Here is a 19,292-nt window from a genome sequence, read left to right on the forward strand (position 1 = left end):
CTTCTTGTGTAATCTATTCTTTAATTATCTTATCTCTTTATCGCACCTTTGATGATTCTTAGTCTTACTATAAGTTTAAACGTTTACGTGCAAATTATGTCGACTTCGCGCAAATACAAGCAATATAAAACGCGATAAAAAAAACATTACAAAAATTTATTTTGTATTTTATATCGCGATAGATAATATTGATCGAGATAATCTTTTTTTTCTTATTAATCCATTTTTTATTTTCTCTCTTGCTCGTTCAAATTTGATCGCAGAACTCGCATGATGTTACACGACAATTGTTCGGCAACTCTACGATAATCCATTAATTTCTCGAGAAAATTTCCCGTTTTAATGCAGAAGTTAATCGATCATTTTTAATCCAGTTGCATTATGTATTTTGCAGAACGTTTCACATGTCTTTCGAGTTCTCCGTGAAGAGGAAAAAGCGTGATAGAAATAAATTTTCCAGAATTCTGCATGAAATAGGACAACGAACTGATAAATAACCGCGTAAAGTTGACTGTTGCTCCGTATCCTGTCGTAAAGGATGTGACAATCATATTGCTTACGCGTTGTCTGCAGCTACTTCTCTTTAATTTTCTTCTTCTAACAAAAAAAAATGAAGCATTACACATACAAAAAAATACATACTCTACGCAAATAATAATTACTTGATCGAATTTTCCAAAAGTTTATATCCGCAGATCTATCATAGGTTTATTAAAAGCAAATTTATTCAATATAATATCTTCTGAATTATTCAAAAGAAAATCAAATCTTATATTAAATACGTACTTTAATGAAATTTTATAAAATTTGTAATAAATATATTTTATGATTATTATTAAAAAGTATTTTTTGTCAAAAATAATTATTACTTAAAAGAAAGAAAGTAAATTGCATAATCACTTCTCTTAACAATAGAATATTTTTCTGAGTAAGAATAATTAATAAATTTTCCTAAATTTATTCATACAAAAGAAATTATACATGACTTATTGAAAGATATCTATCACAAAAACACATTTTACAAATTTTATAAAATTGTTTATCCTTGGCTATTAATTAAAAATGTATATCATTTGCCCTTATTTTCATAAACAGGTCTATATTTTGCGCCGTAAAATGGATGCGTAAATGGTTGATATAATTATGCGTATCTATCTCTTTTTATCAGGGTTCATCTCTTCATCGACACCTTTCCCTTCATATAAATTTGTGCCGGTCTAAAGCTTCTCATAACTCATGCACACGCATCGGCGTGAATTCATATGTGAACCGCTTCATTACGTTCATTATGAAGTCGATCGATTGCGCTCGTTATTTAGGTTCGACACATATGGCGTTGTAAGGATACCAAAGAAAGATAAACAACAGCAAGATGTGTGAATAATGCGACTCTTCTCGCTTGTTAACTCTCAGTTTTTTTAACGTGTGTAAATATAATATACGTAGGATAATCAATGATTTATATATCAACTTTTAAAGACATTTAGAAAAATTATATTAAAAAAAAGATAATATATTATTAATTCTACAATCAACATTAATTATTAATTTTACTTTCCTTTTTTGGCAGATAAAATTTTAGAGCATGTTTGCGGAGAATAAAAGGGGATAAACAGAGGGGAATTTTCTCTTCCCTTTCAGTCGACACGCAAACTGAAATTGTCCTGAGAGTATATTGACCTCAGTGTCATCAGGGCGGGTCTTAACACAAATTAGGAAATATGACTCTAACTTGCACGCATGTTTTAATTAAGCAATTGCCATATCCCATAACGTAATGAGTCATTCGGCGGATACCTTCACTTTCGTCAATATTTATTCATAATCTAGAGAATCTTAACTTACAGTTTTATAAAAGTAATTTTCAATTTAGTAGTTTAGATTGTTTTTTATAGAAACTAATAAATTATTGACAATTTTATTAAAAATTAATTTACCTGAGATGCAACAGAACAGACAAAAATTTTGCCTTGTTTTCATTGAATCTAGCCTTATTTTCTTGATTACTGTTAACAAAATAATGCAAAATGATAATACAAAAAAAATTTATGCTTGTACAATAATTGAATAAAATCAGGATCATCAGATGATATAATATGAAAATTACTTTCAGTATTAATAATAAGAAGGGATTAAGTTAATTACATTTGACACAAGATATATCTATATCAGAACGCATTGTATTTGTAATCAATCTTACTGTATAGCTATACAAGCAATAATTTTCGGATGAAATTATCCGAATATGAATGGACCGCGATAATGATTATCGCGACATATTATCAATCCTTGCCGTTGCTATTCAGGCAGATCATACAGTCAGAGAGTCGACCGGACGACGCGTTGATAATGACCATACTCGATAAGAAATACCAGTAAGTTCCGCTAACCCGAACAGCCCTCGCGAATGAATGTACACATCTTATTGAAAGGAACGTTTGCGGGTTCTGGCTTATCAATTCGCTTGAATAAAAAGATAAATCTCAAGGCGTGATATCTAGATGAGAGGCGAGAAAAACCTGATTCGTTTTGAAAAAATCAAACAACACTGAGATTTCAAATTTGTTCCAATTTGCTTGATTATACGAAAGGATCATTTCAAGTACACTGATGAGCGATACAATCTTCACGTTGTTTTATAGATGTTTCCGAGTTAATACGTTGTAAAAACTTATGCTTAATAATTTTAATTCAATTTGTGTCTGATGAGACTTGCATGTAATAGTTAATTAACCACATACAAAATATTGAAAATTTAGCTATTTACCTCGCATATAATTTGTGAGACGATATAATTATTAGTTTAACAGTGATAAGAATAAAATAGTCGTTTCTTATTTCATTGGTATGCGCGATACAACATATAATTGAGGAATAGCCTTGATGCCATACAGTGGCCGGAAGTGTCTGTTGTTGTCTTTTCAGTTTAAGGAGTGACGGAATCACTGCACCATCGAGTAGTCTGTCAAACAGATGACAAAAAATGGGATTGTACTGTGAAAATAAACTTATTTAAAAAATTTATTCTTTTTTAAAAAATATGAAAGGAATACGAATAAAGTTGATACGTTTAAATTATGTAATTACGTTTTTATAGGATCAATAATGTTTATATAACGCTGACGCGATTATTAAAGTTATGTAATTAGTACGCTTTTATTTTATAGGGAAAACAAAGATGACGTCTCGAAACAAACCAATTAAAATTAAAATTACGACCGTTGGCGATGGTATGGTTGGAAAAACATGTATGCTCATCACGTATACAAAGAAGGAATTCCCAACGGAATATGTACCTACCGTGTAAATATCATAATGCATAACTTAAAGCATTAAGTTAATGCAGCAGCTCTTTGCTAGTAGAGTATTCTAGATCTATTTGTTTATATGCTTTTGTCTCATTTCTTCTTCTGCGTATTTGTCTCATTTCTTCTCCTGCGTTATATTAAAAATGTGTTAAAGTTTTTAAAATATTTAATTTGTTCAATGGAACTGTAATCTCTTATTTATTCGATTGTTATTTACAGTTTCGATAACTACGTTGACAGTATATGCATAGGTGGACAACAATTCGAAATGACATTATGGGACTCGGCTGGTCAAGAAGATTATGAGAGGCTTAGACCATTGTCATATCCAAACGTATGTGATAACTTTCCTAATGAAAATTTTCTCATTTTTTTTTTATTAATTGGGATTTGTTCAAAAATACTGAAGAAGTTTACATCTTTTCTTAGAATTTATCATATATATTAATTCTAAAATATTCTAAGATTTTTCATTCTGTTAATTCTGAAAAAAAAAACTTTTTTAGATTTCATCAAAAATTATAGAATGAGAGATTTTCAAAAAAGTTATAAAATTAATAATAAATTAATTCTTAAAAATTCTGAAATTTACATAAATATTCTGAGAAATTTTCATCATCTATTTTCAATAATCAAATCGACTTATTCATCTTTATTATTCTAAAAAAAAATGTATCTTTAGATATTCGTGCATATATAATCTTGCATTTATTCTTCTTTGCAGACTGATTGTTTCCTAGTCTGTTTTTCTGTAAGTGCTCGTAGTTCTTTCGAAAATGTAGCAAGTAAATGGCATCCGGAACTCAAAGCGCATTGTCCCAATGTGCCAATTGTACTTGTGGGTAAGTGCATTTTATATATTAAACAGAAATAAAAGATTTGTGAAACAATTATGAAGAAACAGGAATACAAATGCCTGCGCAGTAATTTTCTTTTTGATCGTTTAGAATCGGTTTTTTATTATCTGATTAATTTGATAATGTAAAAATTGTTTTTCTAGCTATAATTAATCACTAATGATTTTGTAGAGGTAACTTTAAATTTATTCACTACAAAATCATCAGTTTAGTGATTAACCATAGACTGTGCAGAGAAAGCAGCTTTGCACTTATGAAATTCTTTAATATGAATAGTTTATACATTTATATCCAGTGAGATACTAAGGGCAAGATTAATTACTTTAGCGAATTTTACCACAATTGCAAAGCTGCTTTCTCTGTTAAATGCAGTCATTGACAGAGAAATGTAATTCTTATTATCAAAATAAGTCTAACTACATTAATTAAAATGATAAGTCGTGCCTTAATCTTTTTAAATACTTTTTATATTCTCTTGTAATTTTTTTTAAATATAAATATATATTAATATAAATTTTTTTTTTAGTATAAATTTGTTTACGTTATAAACTTGTTTTCCACACGAATATTATTTTACATTAGGTACCAAGGCAGATCTTAGAAATCATCAAGAAGCTATGGATATTATTAGTCCCCGAGATTGCAACAAAATGAGAAGAAAGATAAAGGCAATCAAGTACGTCGAATGTTCCGCAATAAAACAGGAGGGTCTTGAAGAGGTTTTTGTGGAAGCTATTAAAGCCGTACTGAAAAAACCGCGATCGAGGAAGCTCTGTTGCGTTCTTTGAAACTAATGCATTTTAACACAATTAAAATGCATCAGTTTAAAAAATATCTGACGATTATAATTATTAAGACCTATGTTACCAAAGATTTTCTTCTCTTCTTTTGTTCACATGCTTTTTTTCTTGTACATTTTATTCTTAACGATATTCCTAAGATATATTTTACTCTCTTTGTGTGTAGACAAAATTCTCTTGCGTCATGTAAATATATGTGTGTGTGTGTGTGTGTGTGTATATGTGTGTGTGTGTGTGTGTGTGTGTGTGTGTGTGTGTGTGTGTGTGTGTGCGCACGCGCGCGTGCGTGTGGTGCAAAATCTTTATATATATATATCTAATATAAATCTTTTTATCTATGTATTTAAAAAATGAATCTTACATTTTCTTTTTATTCTAGTGAGTAGAATATATTTTACATACTTACATTTTTGCAAATTATAAGCAAAATCCTTCAGTTAATTACTTTATTATAAATGTATTACAATACAGGTTTATCAAATCATAAAATTAAAATTAACCCCAGACTATATAACAAATTCTGCATAAAAGTTTCTGTTGAAACAAATAATAACAAGATATATAAGAAGCCTATACTTTCAATTGAATTTTATGTAAAAAAATTCATAATTTATTTCGTTTCTTAATCACATAAATTACGTTATAGAACTATGATAACAAAATTAAAAAATCACAACTTTGCTTTGTTAGTTTCCATAAGACTTTTTAACTTTTGCGCAAGCATAATATTTCCAGTTATTTTTAATTTCCCACGCATAAATGCCAATTGTGGATTTAATTTTCCTAATCCCTGCAACAATGATATTGTTTAGAAAAAAAAAATATTTATTTTTTACACTAATTTGACCAACTTACGATTTCAACCATATCTTTATCTTCTAAAGTAAGTGTCGCGTCTGCTTTCCCAGATTTAGGTTTTCCCTTATGTACCTCACCATTCTTCAAATCGAGAGCTATCAATTAAAAGCAAATATTACTTACGTAGGGTACACACAAATAACTTTTTGTTTTTTATTGAACTTTCGAAGAACTGTGAAATATGATCATAACAAATGATTGATTGTTTATCTTTTTATCTACTGACGAAAGATCTCTATGAGACAATTTGTGCACTTCAGAAAGTTTAAAATACATTGCACTCATGCCGAATAAAAAAATTTTTTTAATTGATATTAAAAATTTTCGTTTTAGCCGTTTTTATTTAATAGAGCACATGTAGCCTAAATATCGCAATTTCTTAGACATATTATCAACATTTTCCAGAGTTACTTACTCCATTCAGATATATGTTTCCCATCAACGGTAATATTATAAAGGAAGACCGCATTAACTTTTTTAGCCTCATCCTGATTCTGTTTCACTTGTTCACTGATAGTTACAAATATAGCATCACTATCCAGATTTGTTTTTGCAGAACACAGATTTGCTTGTGGTAATCCCATTTTTATCTCCAACAGATCAACGTAAGCACCTACAAAATAAAATTAACCGTTCTTATCTCGCTACTTTTAAAAAGAAATTTATCGAAATAATAAATAAAATAATATATGTAAAATTCTGTACTAGACTGGAGTATCAGTTATTACTAACCTGTAATAACTGGTACTCCGGTCTCGTGGATAGATGTTTGAAAATGTATCCTGTTACCGTTACGCCACATATCAGTACGTAGAGTCTGACCTGGTATAACTGGTTTTGCAAATCTTACCTAGAATATTATATTAAACAAAGATGTTAAATCGCATTAAATCCGTAAGGAATGTCACTAAATGCCTCCTTGCCGCAAATAAGGGGTGCGGTCCACTTAGCTATAAATGCTTCGAAGCTTTTGACCAATCGGAAGAAAGAATTTTATTAACTGACCAATCAAAAAAATGCTTTGAAGCATTAAATGGATCGTAGTTAAGCTTACGTAAATAGATACTACAAAATAATCTCTGATTACAGAATCTATAGGTCATTGAAATAATTTAATCAAAACGGATAATACAAATATTGTTAAGATAAACAATATATGTATATAAAATAAACAGTATGTGGTCAAGATAAAAAAAAATATTGCAGATTGCATGAATTTAGTTTCATTACATTATTAATGAATTCAAAACTATCAAATTAATTAATTGTAAACTTTATTTTTACAATAAACTACTATAAAACAAAATTCAAAATAGCACGATTTTCTTCTAAGTATCATAATGTTTATCTTATTTATTGTTTTTCTTGACATATTATATTATTACATTTTTTAAACATATATATTTACCTTTTATAATGAAAAATACTTAATAAATATCCGAATTTAACACTGACTTATGTTGATGACACAAATGTTTCTCGGTTAACAAATGTTTACCATTGAACACTGTTATCACGTTTTATGCTCATTGTGGTTTGTAACTGCTATTTATAGTTACATTGTTTTAGCAGACCATGAGTGTGCATATTACATATATTACTATGATAATTAATGCACAAAAGTTCACGAGGTTTTTAAACAAGGGTTATCAAATATTTTCTTGTAATATAATATAATTTTCTTTTCACACACATTTTTAAAACGAGAAAGTGAATTTCGAGATAGAGATCTAGTTTGTGATAATACTTATTCTTACTAAAAAGATAAATTTATAAAGATATTTAAATAAATTTTTTATACATATATATAATATACATATATATAAAGATGATTTATTTTAAGTACTGTTAATCTCAGTATTGTTTAGAATAGCAAAAATATATCTTTTTCATATTATAGACTCTACAATGTAAACTATAATTTCTCTTATTTTCAAGATTTCCGACGTAAAAGTATGAACGTTCTGATGAGCGTTCATACTGTCATATTATAACAGATAAATCTTTTTTATATTATTGAGTTATGAATTTAATTTGCATTTCAAATTATTTTGAGTAAAAAATTCATCTTGAAACTTTATAAATATTATATTCTTATTTGATAATTATACCTTAATGGATTTGAATAAATGTGCATCTCCAGCAGCATAAGTTTGAAGAACATGACGGATAGAGAATCCCAGAGAGCACAATCCATGCAATATCGGTTTTTTGAATCCTCCCATCATGGCAACAGCAGTATCAATATGTAAAGGATTAAAATCTCCGCTCAATCTGTACAAAGCAGCCTGTAAAAATAATACCAAATGTCATTGTATAATTTAATGTATTCAAAATACAAAATTTAAAACAAGACATTCGAATATTTTCATTACATTTATGAATATACTAAGAAACTGAAAATAAATCTATTCGATTTTAAAAGTAAATATGATAATAAGATTAATTTTAATTTTCAAAATAGCGTTCTAGTTTTGAAATTTATCAATATTATTTATTTCTTTAAGTGTATTTAAAACATAAATTCTAAATTTTTGAGAAATAAGTCTAATAAGTATATTCTTTTTTTTTACCTGATCATCACTAGTCTTTTGTGTAACTGTTACATCCGGTTTTCGAGTGGGAGGATCTATGGTTGGAATGACAAACGTCGATGTTCGTTTTCCTTTAAAACCTGAGCCGACGATAAATGCAGACATCTGCCCACTCGATAGTTTTTCGCCAGTTGTTACATCGTAAGTATCATCTAGAGAAATATGAAAAGTTACATATGTATTTACGTAGACTATACATTATTGCACACATCTTTCACGGTTATTACATCCAAATTACAAATATCTTGCATTAATGAGATTAATCATTAACATTGTATTCGTATCACAAATGCTCGTTAAATACGTACATTAATTATGCATATTGTGACGATCCAATCGTTTCGTATAAATTATAAAATTTACATACGTTGGATTAAGACAACGGTGCCTTTTCCCTTATCCAAGATGTCTTGAATTTTAAAGCGCGTCTCCACTGTAGCTTCCGTAGGTAATCGTTTATGAATTTCTAGATATTGCTCGCCATGAAGTACCTACAAATATCATGCAAAATAAATTTAAAAATATCAAATAAAATAACGCAATTCAAAAAAATCTTAGTCATACTTGTGTTGGATTAAATGTAAATGGAACAGCATCTTGCACGATAGAAGAATTCATGCAGCCCATAGGTCCATACAAAACAAAGAAAGTGGGTAAAACCGAAAACTCGTCAGCATTCTCATACAAATAACGAATGTCATTTGGTTCTTGAATCGTAGCACCAACTGAACAAAACCCGATAAATTTACATTAAATTGCGTAAATTCATGAATCTATTATATTCAGTCTGCTTAACGTACCTCCAAGTGCATACAGTATAATGTCCCGGAAGTTATAATCATTCTTTAAGATATGATCTACCTGTGAACAATGGAAATGATAAAAAATAAACTCTATAATCCACAAAGAAGATTTACGGATACATAACTTACATCATTTAAAGAAGCACCACTTTTCATTCTCTCGAGAACTCCGAATAGTTCTGTCGTTACTTCCTAAACAGAGATTGTAGGATAAGAAATGTCAAGTTCAATATACTCTTGGTTCAATATACTCTTTTTACCTGGATCGAATTGAATCGTTTTGCCGATGTCATGTCTGTTATTTTCAACCAATTTTCTCGTACGGTTTCTGGTGTAACGTCAACCGATAAATTTTGTCGTAAGACACAACCCGCAGAGCGAATTATATGACCTATAAATTCAAACGTGGCATCTTTTATATTCATTTTTGCAATATTTCTATACTAATTTCAATGAAAGAAATGAAAAAATTTATAAGAATATAAGGTAATAAGCTGCATATTTTAAACAATATGAAATTTCGAAAACAATTATTCGTTAAAAATTGTATTTTCTTTACAAATATTAACAGCTATGAGGCTAAATATTTTTGATATTCACATTTGCCAGCCCAGCCCAATGCCGTTTCAATCATCGAACCATTTTCTGTACAATCTTCGTGGCACAGCCAAAAGACAACGGGTGCTATCAATTCAGGCTTCAATTGCTCAAAGAAATCTGCGAAATATCAATTAATATTTCAATTTGTTCTTTTAGCAAAATGCATTTGCGTATGTATGTATATCAGAGGATTGAATTTATATCTTGAAATGAGGTGATAATAAATTCATTCACTTTTGTAATTTTCACCTTATTTTAAGATATATAATCGGCTCTAAATTCTTGTGACTTCTTTTATTAAATACGAAATGTAGCAAAATATTTTTTAACAAGTAATTTTATTTATCAATCTCTTATCAAGATTAAGAATTAGGTAATATAAATAATAAGATTAAAATATATGAAATAACATTTCATATATTTTAATTAATAAAACTTAAGAATTAAAATCTCATAAGAATTATTACAAAATAGATGTTATTGACAATTCACCTGGTGGAATAATATCTTCTGTTAAACGCGAGCCAGCTGTGGGTACTATTACGTTGGTATAAATATTCTTCGTTGAGCCTTCAACGGCTAGTGTATTAGTTAATCCTACAAGACCAAGTTTTGCCGAACTGTAATTGGATTGACCAAAGTTTCCATACAAGCCGCTATTGCTCGATGTAAAAATTATACGACCATATTTCTGCTTAATAAAGTAGGGCCATGCTGCTTGTGTCGTTTTCATTGCACCTTTCAGATGTATGTTGTGTATGATGTCTGAAAGAAATCATGTGAATATATATAGATTCATACAAGGCATTCTGAAAATCATAGTACCAAACAAGGAAATATTGTAATTTATTTCATATACCCCACTTATCTTCCGTCATTTTTGCAAACGATGTATCTCGCAAAATACCAGCGTTATTAACAACTACATCGATGCGGCCAAATGAATCAATTGCAGTTTTAATGATTTTTTCACCATCTAACACAGAATCATAATTCGCGACAGCTTTGCCTCCTAAAAGATTATTATCATATGCTTATCATTTAATTACCCTTAACGTGTAATGCAGAATTAAATGTAAGAGATAAATCTTAAATACTTGCGCAAAACATTAGAAAAACTTTAGATGAGAAAAACATATAGATGTTTAAAAAAAACAAAGAACTCAAATTTATATATAATACATATTTTATATAATTCAGAAGAGAGAAATATGTGTAGTATTTTCAAAAAATTTTTTTTATATAAACACCAATAACATATGTTTGACTATATAATTATCACAGAGTCAATCAAACTTTTTTTTTAGAAATGCAGAAAAATAAAATTTTTTATAGTGACCTGTTAACTTTCAAACCCCATAACTTGTAAAGTATTTAATGAAAAAAAAAATATTATCGTATTTTGAAAAGGCCTTGACGTCAACTATATGAGCATGAAATAAAAAATAGAACTTCTTTAAAAAAATTTTAGGTAATCTTAACTCAATTTTAAGAACATCTTCTCTAGATCAATCAATATCAGCATTTTCTTTCTATTTTCTAATAAAAACTAAGCAATTTTTGTGTAAAATATTTTTCTATATCTTTTGTATTTTTCAAGATATTTCAGCGTATCACTTAAAGTGACTCACCCTGAATATATACATAAAAAATTTTGACCTTTGACATATCTGTTCTAAAGAAAAAGTTACATGACTCCAGATCAGAAATTTTGATAAGCTAAAAAAATGATAAAGAACATCACATTAAAATATTAACCATTTTGTCGAATTTCCTCGACCACAGCATCCGCACTCTTGGTGCTGCTTCCATCTCCATGTTTGTTGCTTCCTAAATCATTTACAACTACGCTGGCACCTCTGGATGCGAACAACAATGCATAGGTACGTCCCAATCCTGAAAATTATTTATACATTACATATATAAGAATATTAGCTTCAATATGATAACAGCTGATGTATATTATTCAAGATGTGAATTACTTTCAATTATAGTCAAAATGTAACAAATAAAAAATATTTATATATACTTTTTACTGATTTTTTATAAAAAATAACTTTCTTGTATAAATAGAACTTTATTCTTATTATGTTATAAAATTTCTATTGAATCCTTCTGGTTTGAAATTGATAAACAGTATTAACTAAACTAACAAAATAATTAAAAATTATATTTGATAAAAACGGTCTTCCTCACTGATTTAGCTCAAACTTTGTAATATTATGCATTTTGATTATTATGTAAAATATGGAAAGGAAAAAATCGTCTCTAAAGCAAACAAAGTTATGAAGTGTTAAAACATGATGTGTATACATGATTAAGAAATCTGTCACATCCACAAGTCATAACAACAAGGTAGGGAAGGACAGCGAGAGAAATCCCTTTCCCTGCCTATCATATTAAAAACTTCTAATTAAAAAGGACATGGAAAAATTAGATATTAAAGTGCATTGTGTGTAAAAAAATATGTAATTGTTTATTACTGACAGCAACGTTTTATCTGAGAGTGATGACTTTTAATTTCATATTCTACGTATAAATTTTCTACGTATAAATACACAATATTATAAAGTTGAGTCAAACGAGAAAAACTTTCAATATCATAAAATGTAATCAGATGATTTGTTTTGTATATAACGCTAATTGAAAAGGAGTGATAAAAGTGTGATAAAAAAATGTGAAAACAAAATTTTTTTTAATAAAATAAAATAAAAGAAAAAAAGAAATATTTACCTGCACCTGCTCCCGTTACCACAACCACTCGGCCATCAAATCGTAATTCCTGCATTTTTCTACGAAAAATATTCACTGTAAAAAATGTTCGAAACTATTTGTAAACCGCACATGTAACGCTCAAGTCAACTTTGACGTCTCTTCTGACCGTCTCTATAAAAGAGAAAACCAATTCTATAATGATGAGGCAGAATTAAATCGCTCGCGTTTAAAGTCCACTTTGTGTCCTTGGATAATGACGTATATCTACACATACATAATATTCATATGGTAGAATAGAAAGGAGAAGCGTTCTGAAAAATGTGTGCGCAGGTAAAATAGTGGGAGATAATGCCTGTTTTCACCAATGTAGTTTAACCACAGTATATAACTAGTAAAGATACTTCGTGTCGACACCTTTGATCTTCACGTTGCAATCACGTGAGCATCCGCCATGTTAACGTTTGAAAAATCCAAAAAAGGATATAATGTCTCTTAAATAATGTAATCCCACACTAAAAAATTTTACAAAAATACTAACTAATGAACAAAATTAATTCGAAAATAGTAAGAACTAGTAAATAAATCAAATTTATTAAGTAATTATTATTAAATAATAGTAATTATTATTAAATAATAATTATGAAATAAATATTTTTATTTAGTTATTTTTAAAAAAAATATCAAAAATATAATATAAATTTTACTTACTTATAAATATAGATATAAAATAAAAAAAATATTATATTTGTGGTTTTACCTAATTAAACATAATTATAAAAGTATATTAATAATTATGTATATAAATAATTATGTTATATTATATATTATATATTGTATATTATATTATGTATATTTTTTAGAAATATTTATGCCGCAGCTCTTAAATTGTTTTTTTACGGATATCTACTCACTGAGATCTGTATAAAATGTACGTTCTTATCATCTTGCATTTCATTCAGCCCAAAACAAAAGCGCATTCATACCTGCGCGAACACGCATTTTTTCGCTGAATGTCTCTACTGGTTATACTGTGGTTTAATTTTAATTTTGATTCAACTTATTCTTCGTCTTTTTCTAGTTCTAAAGATTATAAAAAGATGAGTAAGTTGAGTAAGTTGAACCGAGATTAAAATTAATCTATATTGGTGGAAATGGACATAAAACAATTAGACGCGAGCGGCGAAAAAACAGCTGGATAAATGTTATTCAAACGACATTTGTTCGAATGTCAATCATAACAGCTGATGAAAATTAATTTCATTACGTTATTCTGTTTTCTCGAATAATGGTAAATGGTAATTCTATAAATAAATTTTATGGAATAATGGTAATTCCACCTTGATCAACATGATCTTTCAACGCCGGTCGCGTCTGGTTGGTTGAAATCTGTTCACCTTCACCTTATTGTGCGCAATGCTTCCTTCATCTCCATAAAGGTGCCTTTTTATGTTGAGTTTTTCCTTGTTTGGAAGGATTTATTGGTTAACGTTCATTTTAAAGTATTAAAACAGGTGATCAAAATCGCTGATTGATATTCGTTAATTCTTAAGGTGAGTCCAAACCTTGATAGAAAAACAAAAAGCAGCCAATCAAAATTCGCGCTGGTAATAAGCAGTATAGGTTGTGTTAAAATTCACTGCTAAAAATGTATAGTAAACAATAGATTTTCAGCATTGGCAGTAAATTTTGGAAGCCGTAGAAAGTCAAAATTGTCGACTACCAATGCGAATTCTGATTGGCTGCTTCTTTTTTATCGAGATTTAAACCCTAGAACATATTCTACAATAGTCCTAAGGCCAGAATCAGACTATGCATGAAGATTGAGATTAGAAATTAAAGATTGAAATTTTATCAACGAGGACAAAGAAGTTTTGGCTTCCTTTGTTCTGATTGGTCAAACTTCAGTCTTTCAATCTTCAATCTCGTTCTTCAATGCGTAGTCTGATTCCGGCCTCATACGACACCTGACATTCATTGTTACGATGAATGTCGTTACACGAATGATGTAACATAGTGTAAATTTTACATTTCAAGTACACTGGATTCATTCGGAGCAATCCCGAGCAGCTCTCGAGAAACAAAACGAACAATGCTAATATAAAGGGGAGTCGATTCTGTATCTTCAAACAAATTACTAGATGTTGACCAATGAAATTATTAGTATTCTAGTAAATTCGCTCACTTTTATAATTTTCATCTCGTTTTAAGATATAGAATCGATCCCCAGTTTAAAACATTACTTAAGACGGTTTTAAAATGAAGATGGACTATGAATATCAGCTTGAATCCGTCAAAAAAATTGTTAGGTGCATTCAGTCAAAATCTCGCTACAAATATTTTGAAGCGTTTAATGGATCAATTAGAAGAAAGAATTTTATAAACTGACCAATTAAAAAACGCTTCAAAGCGTTCGCAACATCGCATTGATCATATCCTCAGTATTATGAACGCTCAGTGAGCTCTTATCTGTTTGGTCAATATTTTTAGACTTAACGAAATATGTCAATCAGATGCAAGAGCTCACTGAGCGCTCAGCTATTGTAGTACCCACTTTTGCCGACAGAGCCGAGATTGCGATTGAAAGTCTTCATTAATGTCCATTTCCATCAATGTAGATTAACTTTAATCTCGGTTCAACTTACTCTTCGTCTTTTTCTAATTTCAAACATTAGAAAAAGACAAATAGCGTTTTCTCTTGGCTGCACTATCGCCCACCAGTGCAACACTCAGAGCATTTTCTCTTGGGATACACTGAGTATAACCTCGCACTATACCAGTTACGTAAGTAAGTGCTGCATCAGTGATGCATTACACAAGTGTACATATACCATGGAGTACACTTCATGCTATCGTGTTTTCTATTGCTGGTCGACTTCCATTTTCAAATTTTCAATGTCACATTGGCTCTACACTTTTTTGCGATCGTGTAGCAAAACCCTACTTCGTGCATAAAATTTGCATTACACTAGCCACAGAAACACGTTACACTGAATGAGTTTGTCTATCATCCGCCAAGAAAACATGCTACATTGTCTGAGTATTGCACTGGTAGATGATAGTACAGCCGAGAGAAAATGCTATAAAATTAATCTACGAAATGGATGAAAATGGGCATAAGTCGTTTTCGGAACGCATCGTTCATCTATTGCCATCTACCGGATGTTTTCTGGGCACGAATAAAAGACCATGAAAGATTACGATAGATGTTACTCGATTGCTCAGTTTCGGAACACGCCGCAATTACATATCTTTACAAAGCACACGAATCGGGTCTCGCGATTGTAAAATAAAAAATCCAGAACTGCAATGAATTATGAGAATTTTGCACATGTATTCAAATTCACTACATCACGTGGATAATCAACCGTTATTAAAATCTTAAAGGTTTTCGCGAATTTACCGCTCGCTTCTATAATTTCTTTCTACTATGCCATGATGCACATGACCTCTTTCTATCTTCCTCTCCCCTCTTATTTAATTCCTCTCTCCCTCTCACTACTCCTTCCTCACGCTTTCTCTCTCTCTCTCTCTCTCTCTCTCTCTGACGTCGATACCACACTTCCACAGTTACACGTTTTATCTCATTCCTGTTATTCGGGGGATTTCCGTTCTCCGAGCAATGCGATATAGCGATACAGTTACCTATTTACCTAGACATTAATTCGACAGTCCCTTTTGTCTATTGAGGAATGATAGAATTTCTATCAAAATAATGATATAACAGACAGAACCAGGAATTTAAACCGAATCTCATTCGGTTGATTTCTATCTGCTATTTTACATCGTCCAGCAGCCACACTTCTACGCCTATGTATGACCCCGATGTAGTTTCATCGTAATAGATGGTTACGGAGATGGGAGAGGAAGAACTTCGGATATAGGGTGAGATGCTTGAAATTATCACCTTGATTACGCCAATATTATCTATCGAGAAAAATGGGTCATGTAAAAGTCGCTATGAGAGCCGGATACATTACGGTATCAACGTGATTTTATTCTATAATCATATAAGCTATTCCAAGATGACATTTGCACGTACAGAAATATCAAGAAGCAATATCAAAGATGATAATCGAGAAAGCGAGCTTCACTTCGGAATAAAATACGAAATGTTTTGATAAGCATTTAATCCTCCGTTTTAACATTTCTGTACGCTTGGAATGCCTGGAAAAATCGATTTATGCAAATTGTACAGTTCTATCGGAAAAATTTCGTTCGGAAACAAGAGTTATATCAATTACAGGATATAGACGCATGGGAAACGATGGGATTTTTCTATATTCGATCCGTTTCTTCCGGACAGAGAAATATCGACGTAAATTAGGCTGGCAATTTCGAACGCCTTACCCCGTATATTGGTCGGTTCATCGGCGTGAACGCTGGTGGGCCGCGATTTCGAGGAAGATCAAGTTTCTTATTGATATCGAATACGATGAGTCACTACCTTTGATGTTTTAAAAACACGCAAGAGATACGGCGGGCATACGTACAACTGAATTTACGCACGATATACTTCGGTATATCGAATTTAACGCCTATAAAATTCCTTTCCGTAGTTCGATATGAAAATAATTTCGACGGGCGCATGTACGATCGGGTCGCAGTCACATTTAATGCTAAATACGATGAGTGGCGCGATGCGTGACGAGCTTAAAAATTCTCGATGCAATTTATTCGAATTCGTCGCTGGTCTATGATAACGCCACGATCAAGCGATCCACCCGTTGGTGCGCCGTTGCGTCGAGCCGTCGAGCAGCGCCAAGCGCACGGAGTGGCACCGAGTGCGAACTGACGGGCGAACACGGCCGAAAGTGGCAACGGAGAGGGGGAAGAGGGAGGGAGACGACAGGAGCGTAGGATCAGCGGGGTTAGCGGGGCAAGGCGGGCGACTATCGCGGGCGCGGAGGGGTGAAGGGAGAGGGACGCTCGGGCGGACTCGGGTAACTCCGGGCGGCCACTCGCGTCGCTAGTGGCGCTTCGGCACGACGGCAGGTGGGGGTAGGGACGATGCATGGGCAGCGACTAGGAGGCACTCGGGAGGCAGGGAGGGCATGCGAACGACGGTGGAGCGCACAGTTCGGTAGTCGCCATTGCGAGTCTCCCTCGTGTCTCGCGCATCTCTGACCGATTCTCTGATATTACGCGTGGAGCCTGGACTCTATTTTTCCGCTAATTCTAATACAATACATCCCCCCGGTGGTGGGACCCCATGCGCGATACCCCGATGCAGAGAATTTGCAGCGAGCTGACCGAAAAATTGTTGAAATCCCTTGACAAGGAATACAATGTAAGTAAAGGCGGAGTGTGGTGTGTCGCGGCGAGATGCACCGCGCCGTCTCCGTGTGTCCGTACGCGCAAACGGCTATCGGCCCACTCTCGATCCCCCGTGCGCCGTGTTGCTGCCTGTACCAGTGACGTGCGCGAGAGTGCCCGCTAGAGTGACAGCGTGTATGTGTATGGCGCGCGTATATGTGCCACGCGTGTACGTGTGCGTGTGTATGTGTCCCCGTAAGCGTGGCGGCCGCGACGGCCCCCGCGAGTGTATGAGTGTCGCCGCGGCCACGGCCGTCGTCGCCGTCGCGCCGCGCCGCGTCGCGCCGCGAGATGAACCGTACTGTTCCTCTCTCCGCCTCACGAAGTCCACGGAGATGCGACGGATGACGGCGAACGGCGGTCCGCGCTCCGCGCGCACTGCCGCGCACTACGTATGGTCTCTTCGCTCGTTCCCTCGGCTCCCTCCGGACCCTCGTTCATTCGTTCGCTCGCTCGCTCGCTCGCTCGCACGCACACTCGCACGCGCTCGCCTGTCGCCGTAGTGTTCGTGCGAGGGGAACGAAAGAGTAAGAGAGAGAGAGAGAGAGAGAGAGAGAACAGGCGGGAGGGAAAAAGGACGAGTCGGGAGTAACGTAACGTAACGACGTGCGGGTGAGCGCGTTCTCCACCATTCTCGACTACCTGAATACATAACCTCAATCAGGATGATGCACTTTGGCGCAAGCCGACGTGACTATTCGATGTAATACTACAATGCTGACTTTTCTCGTACATATTCTCGCTCGGCGTTTTCCTTCTCTCGTTGCACCATAGTAGCGTAAATTTACGAGAAAGATCTGTCCGATCATACAAATGCTGCTACTCTCCTTCGACGATGTATTCCTTGATTGTCCTGTCTATGGACTTATAATGCGATTACTCAAAATTTTGCACGTTTTCGTTGAAACGGATAATCGGCACTTCGATTTCGAAATACGGTTCGAGAAATTTCTGCCAGACGGTAATTTTGGCTTATTTCTGCACGAAGACAGCCATGCTGTTCACGGATTCGAAAAAATTATTCGAGGATATCGTATGTAAATGTGCACGATATTCTCGCACATTTTGCAAAATGTGTTCCGATTCTCGAAGCTATTCGCTCTGAGGAATTTTGTTCGCATAAAATGTCATTGCAGATTTTGACATCGTTCAGCAATTCGATGCAATTCCCACGATTGGAGATTCGATTAAATCGAAGAATTCAATCCAAATTCAATTTGATTCAAGTCGAATTTTTTAGCAAGGCTCTTGTAATTACTGACCACAATTATGAATACGTTCTTCGCGATGATACGTTGCGTGCGTTCGTGTGTGTGTGTGTGTGTGTGTGTGTGTGTTACATGTGTGTACATGTGTGTTACATGTGTGTTACATGTGTGTGCGTGCGTGCGTGTGCGTATGTACACANAGTGTGTATATATATATATATATATATATATATATA

At 32.8% G+C, this 19,292-nt stretch overlaps 3 protein-coding genes across 3 annotated transcripts in view; 2 read left to right on the forward strand and 1 right to left on the reverse strand.

Moving 5' to 3' along the window:
- The first annotated feature begins 3,178 nt into the window (after positions 1-3,178).
- On the forward strand, positions 3,179-4,953 carry LOC105621201 (ras-like GTP-binding protein RhoL). The gene is made up of 4 exons (XM_012202669.1): positions 3,179-3,303; positions 3,528-3,642; positions 4,033-4,150; positions 4,748-4,953. Exons 1-4 carry the CDS (start codon positions 3,179-3,181, stop codon positions 4,951-4,953), a joined length of 564 nt encoding a protein of 187 aa, XP_012058059.1.
- Positions 4,954-5,397: 444 nt separating this feature from the next.
- LOC105621202 (peroxisomal multifunctional enzyme type 2) lies at positions 5,398-17,122 on the reverse strand. Its single transcript, XM_012202670.1, has 17 exons — positions 17,026-17,122; positions 12,554-12,628; positions 11,579-11,716; positions 10,680-10,832; positions 10,313-10,585; positions 9,821-9,937; positions 9,481-9,611; positions 9,350-9,412; positions 9,218-9,278; positions 8,982-9,142; positions 8,785-8,908; positions 8,397-8,569; positions 7,935-8,111; positions 6,556-6,673; positions 6,239-6,436; positions 5,821-5,918; positions 5,398-5,755 (listed from the first exon to the last, which is right to left on the reverse strand). The coding sequence occupies exons 1-17, from the start codon at positions 17,120-17,122 to the stop codon at positions 5,636-5,638; spliced, it is 2,277 nt and encodes a 758-aa protein (XP_012058060.1). The 3' UTR covers positions 5,398-5,635.
- Positions 17,123-17,744: 622 nt separating this feature from the next.
- Positions 17,745-19,292, forward strand: part of LOC105621203 (mediator of RNA polymerase II transcription subunit 26) — a 4,845-nt gene continuing 3,297 nt past the window's right edge. The window contains exon 1 of the mRNA XM_012202671.1: positions 17,745-17,822. Coding sequence (XP_012058061.1) covers positions 17,745-17,822 — 78 coding nt within the window. The remainder of the gene's footprint in view (positions 17,823-19,292) is intronic.

The sequence above is a fragment of the Atta cephalotes genome (assembly GCF_000143395.1).
Source record: "Atta cephalotes unplaced genomic scaffold scaffold00032, whole genome shotgun sequence".
NCBI classification, from domain to species: Eukaryota; Metazoa; Arthropoda; class Insecta; order Hymenoptera; family Formicidae; genus Atta; species Atta cephalotes.

Excerpts from the sequence above, each read along its gene's own strand:
- LOC105621201 (XM_012202669.1), top strand. The coding sequence starts at position 3,179 with ATGACGTCTCGAAACAAACCAATTAAAATTAAAATTACGACCGTTGGC. Across the intron at positions 3,304-3,527 it reads ACGGAATATGTACCTACCGT|TTTCGATAACTACGTTGACA; the intron begins GTAAATATCATA and ends TGTTATTTACAG. Across the intron at positions 4,151-4,747 it reads TGTGCCAATTGTACTTGTGG|GTACCAAGGCAGATCTTAGA; the intron begins GTAAGTGCATTT and ends ATTTTACATTAG.
- LOC105621202 (XM_012202670.1), bottom strand. The coding sequence starts at position 17,122 with ATGCGCCCGTCGAAATTATTTTCATATCGAACTACGGAAAGGAATTTT. Across the intron at positions 10,586-10,679 it reads AATGACGGAAGATAAGTGGG|ACATCATACACAACATACAT; the intron begins GTATATGAAATA and ends GATTTCTTTCAG. Across the intron at positions 9,938-10,312 it reads AGAAGATATTATTCCACCAG|ATTTCTTTGAGCAATTGAAG; the intron begins GTGAATTGTCAA and ends GATATTTCGCAG.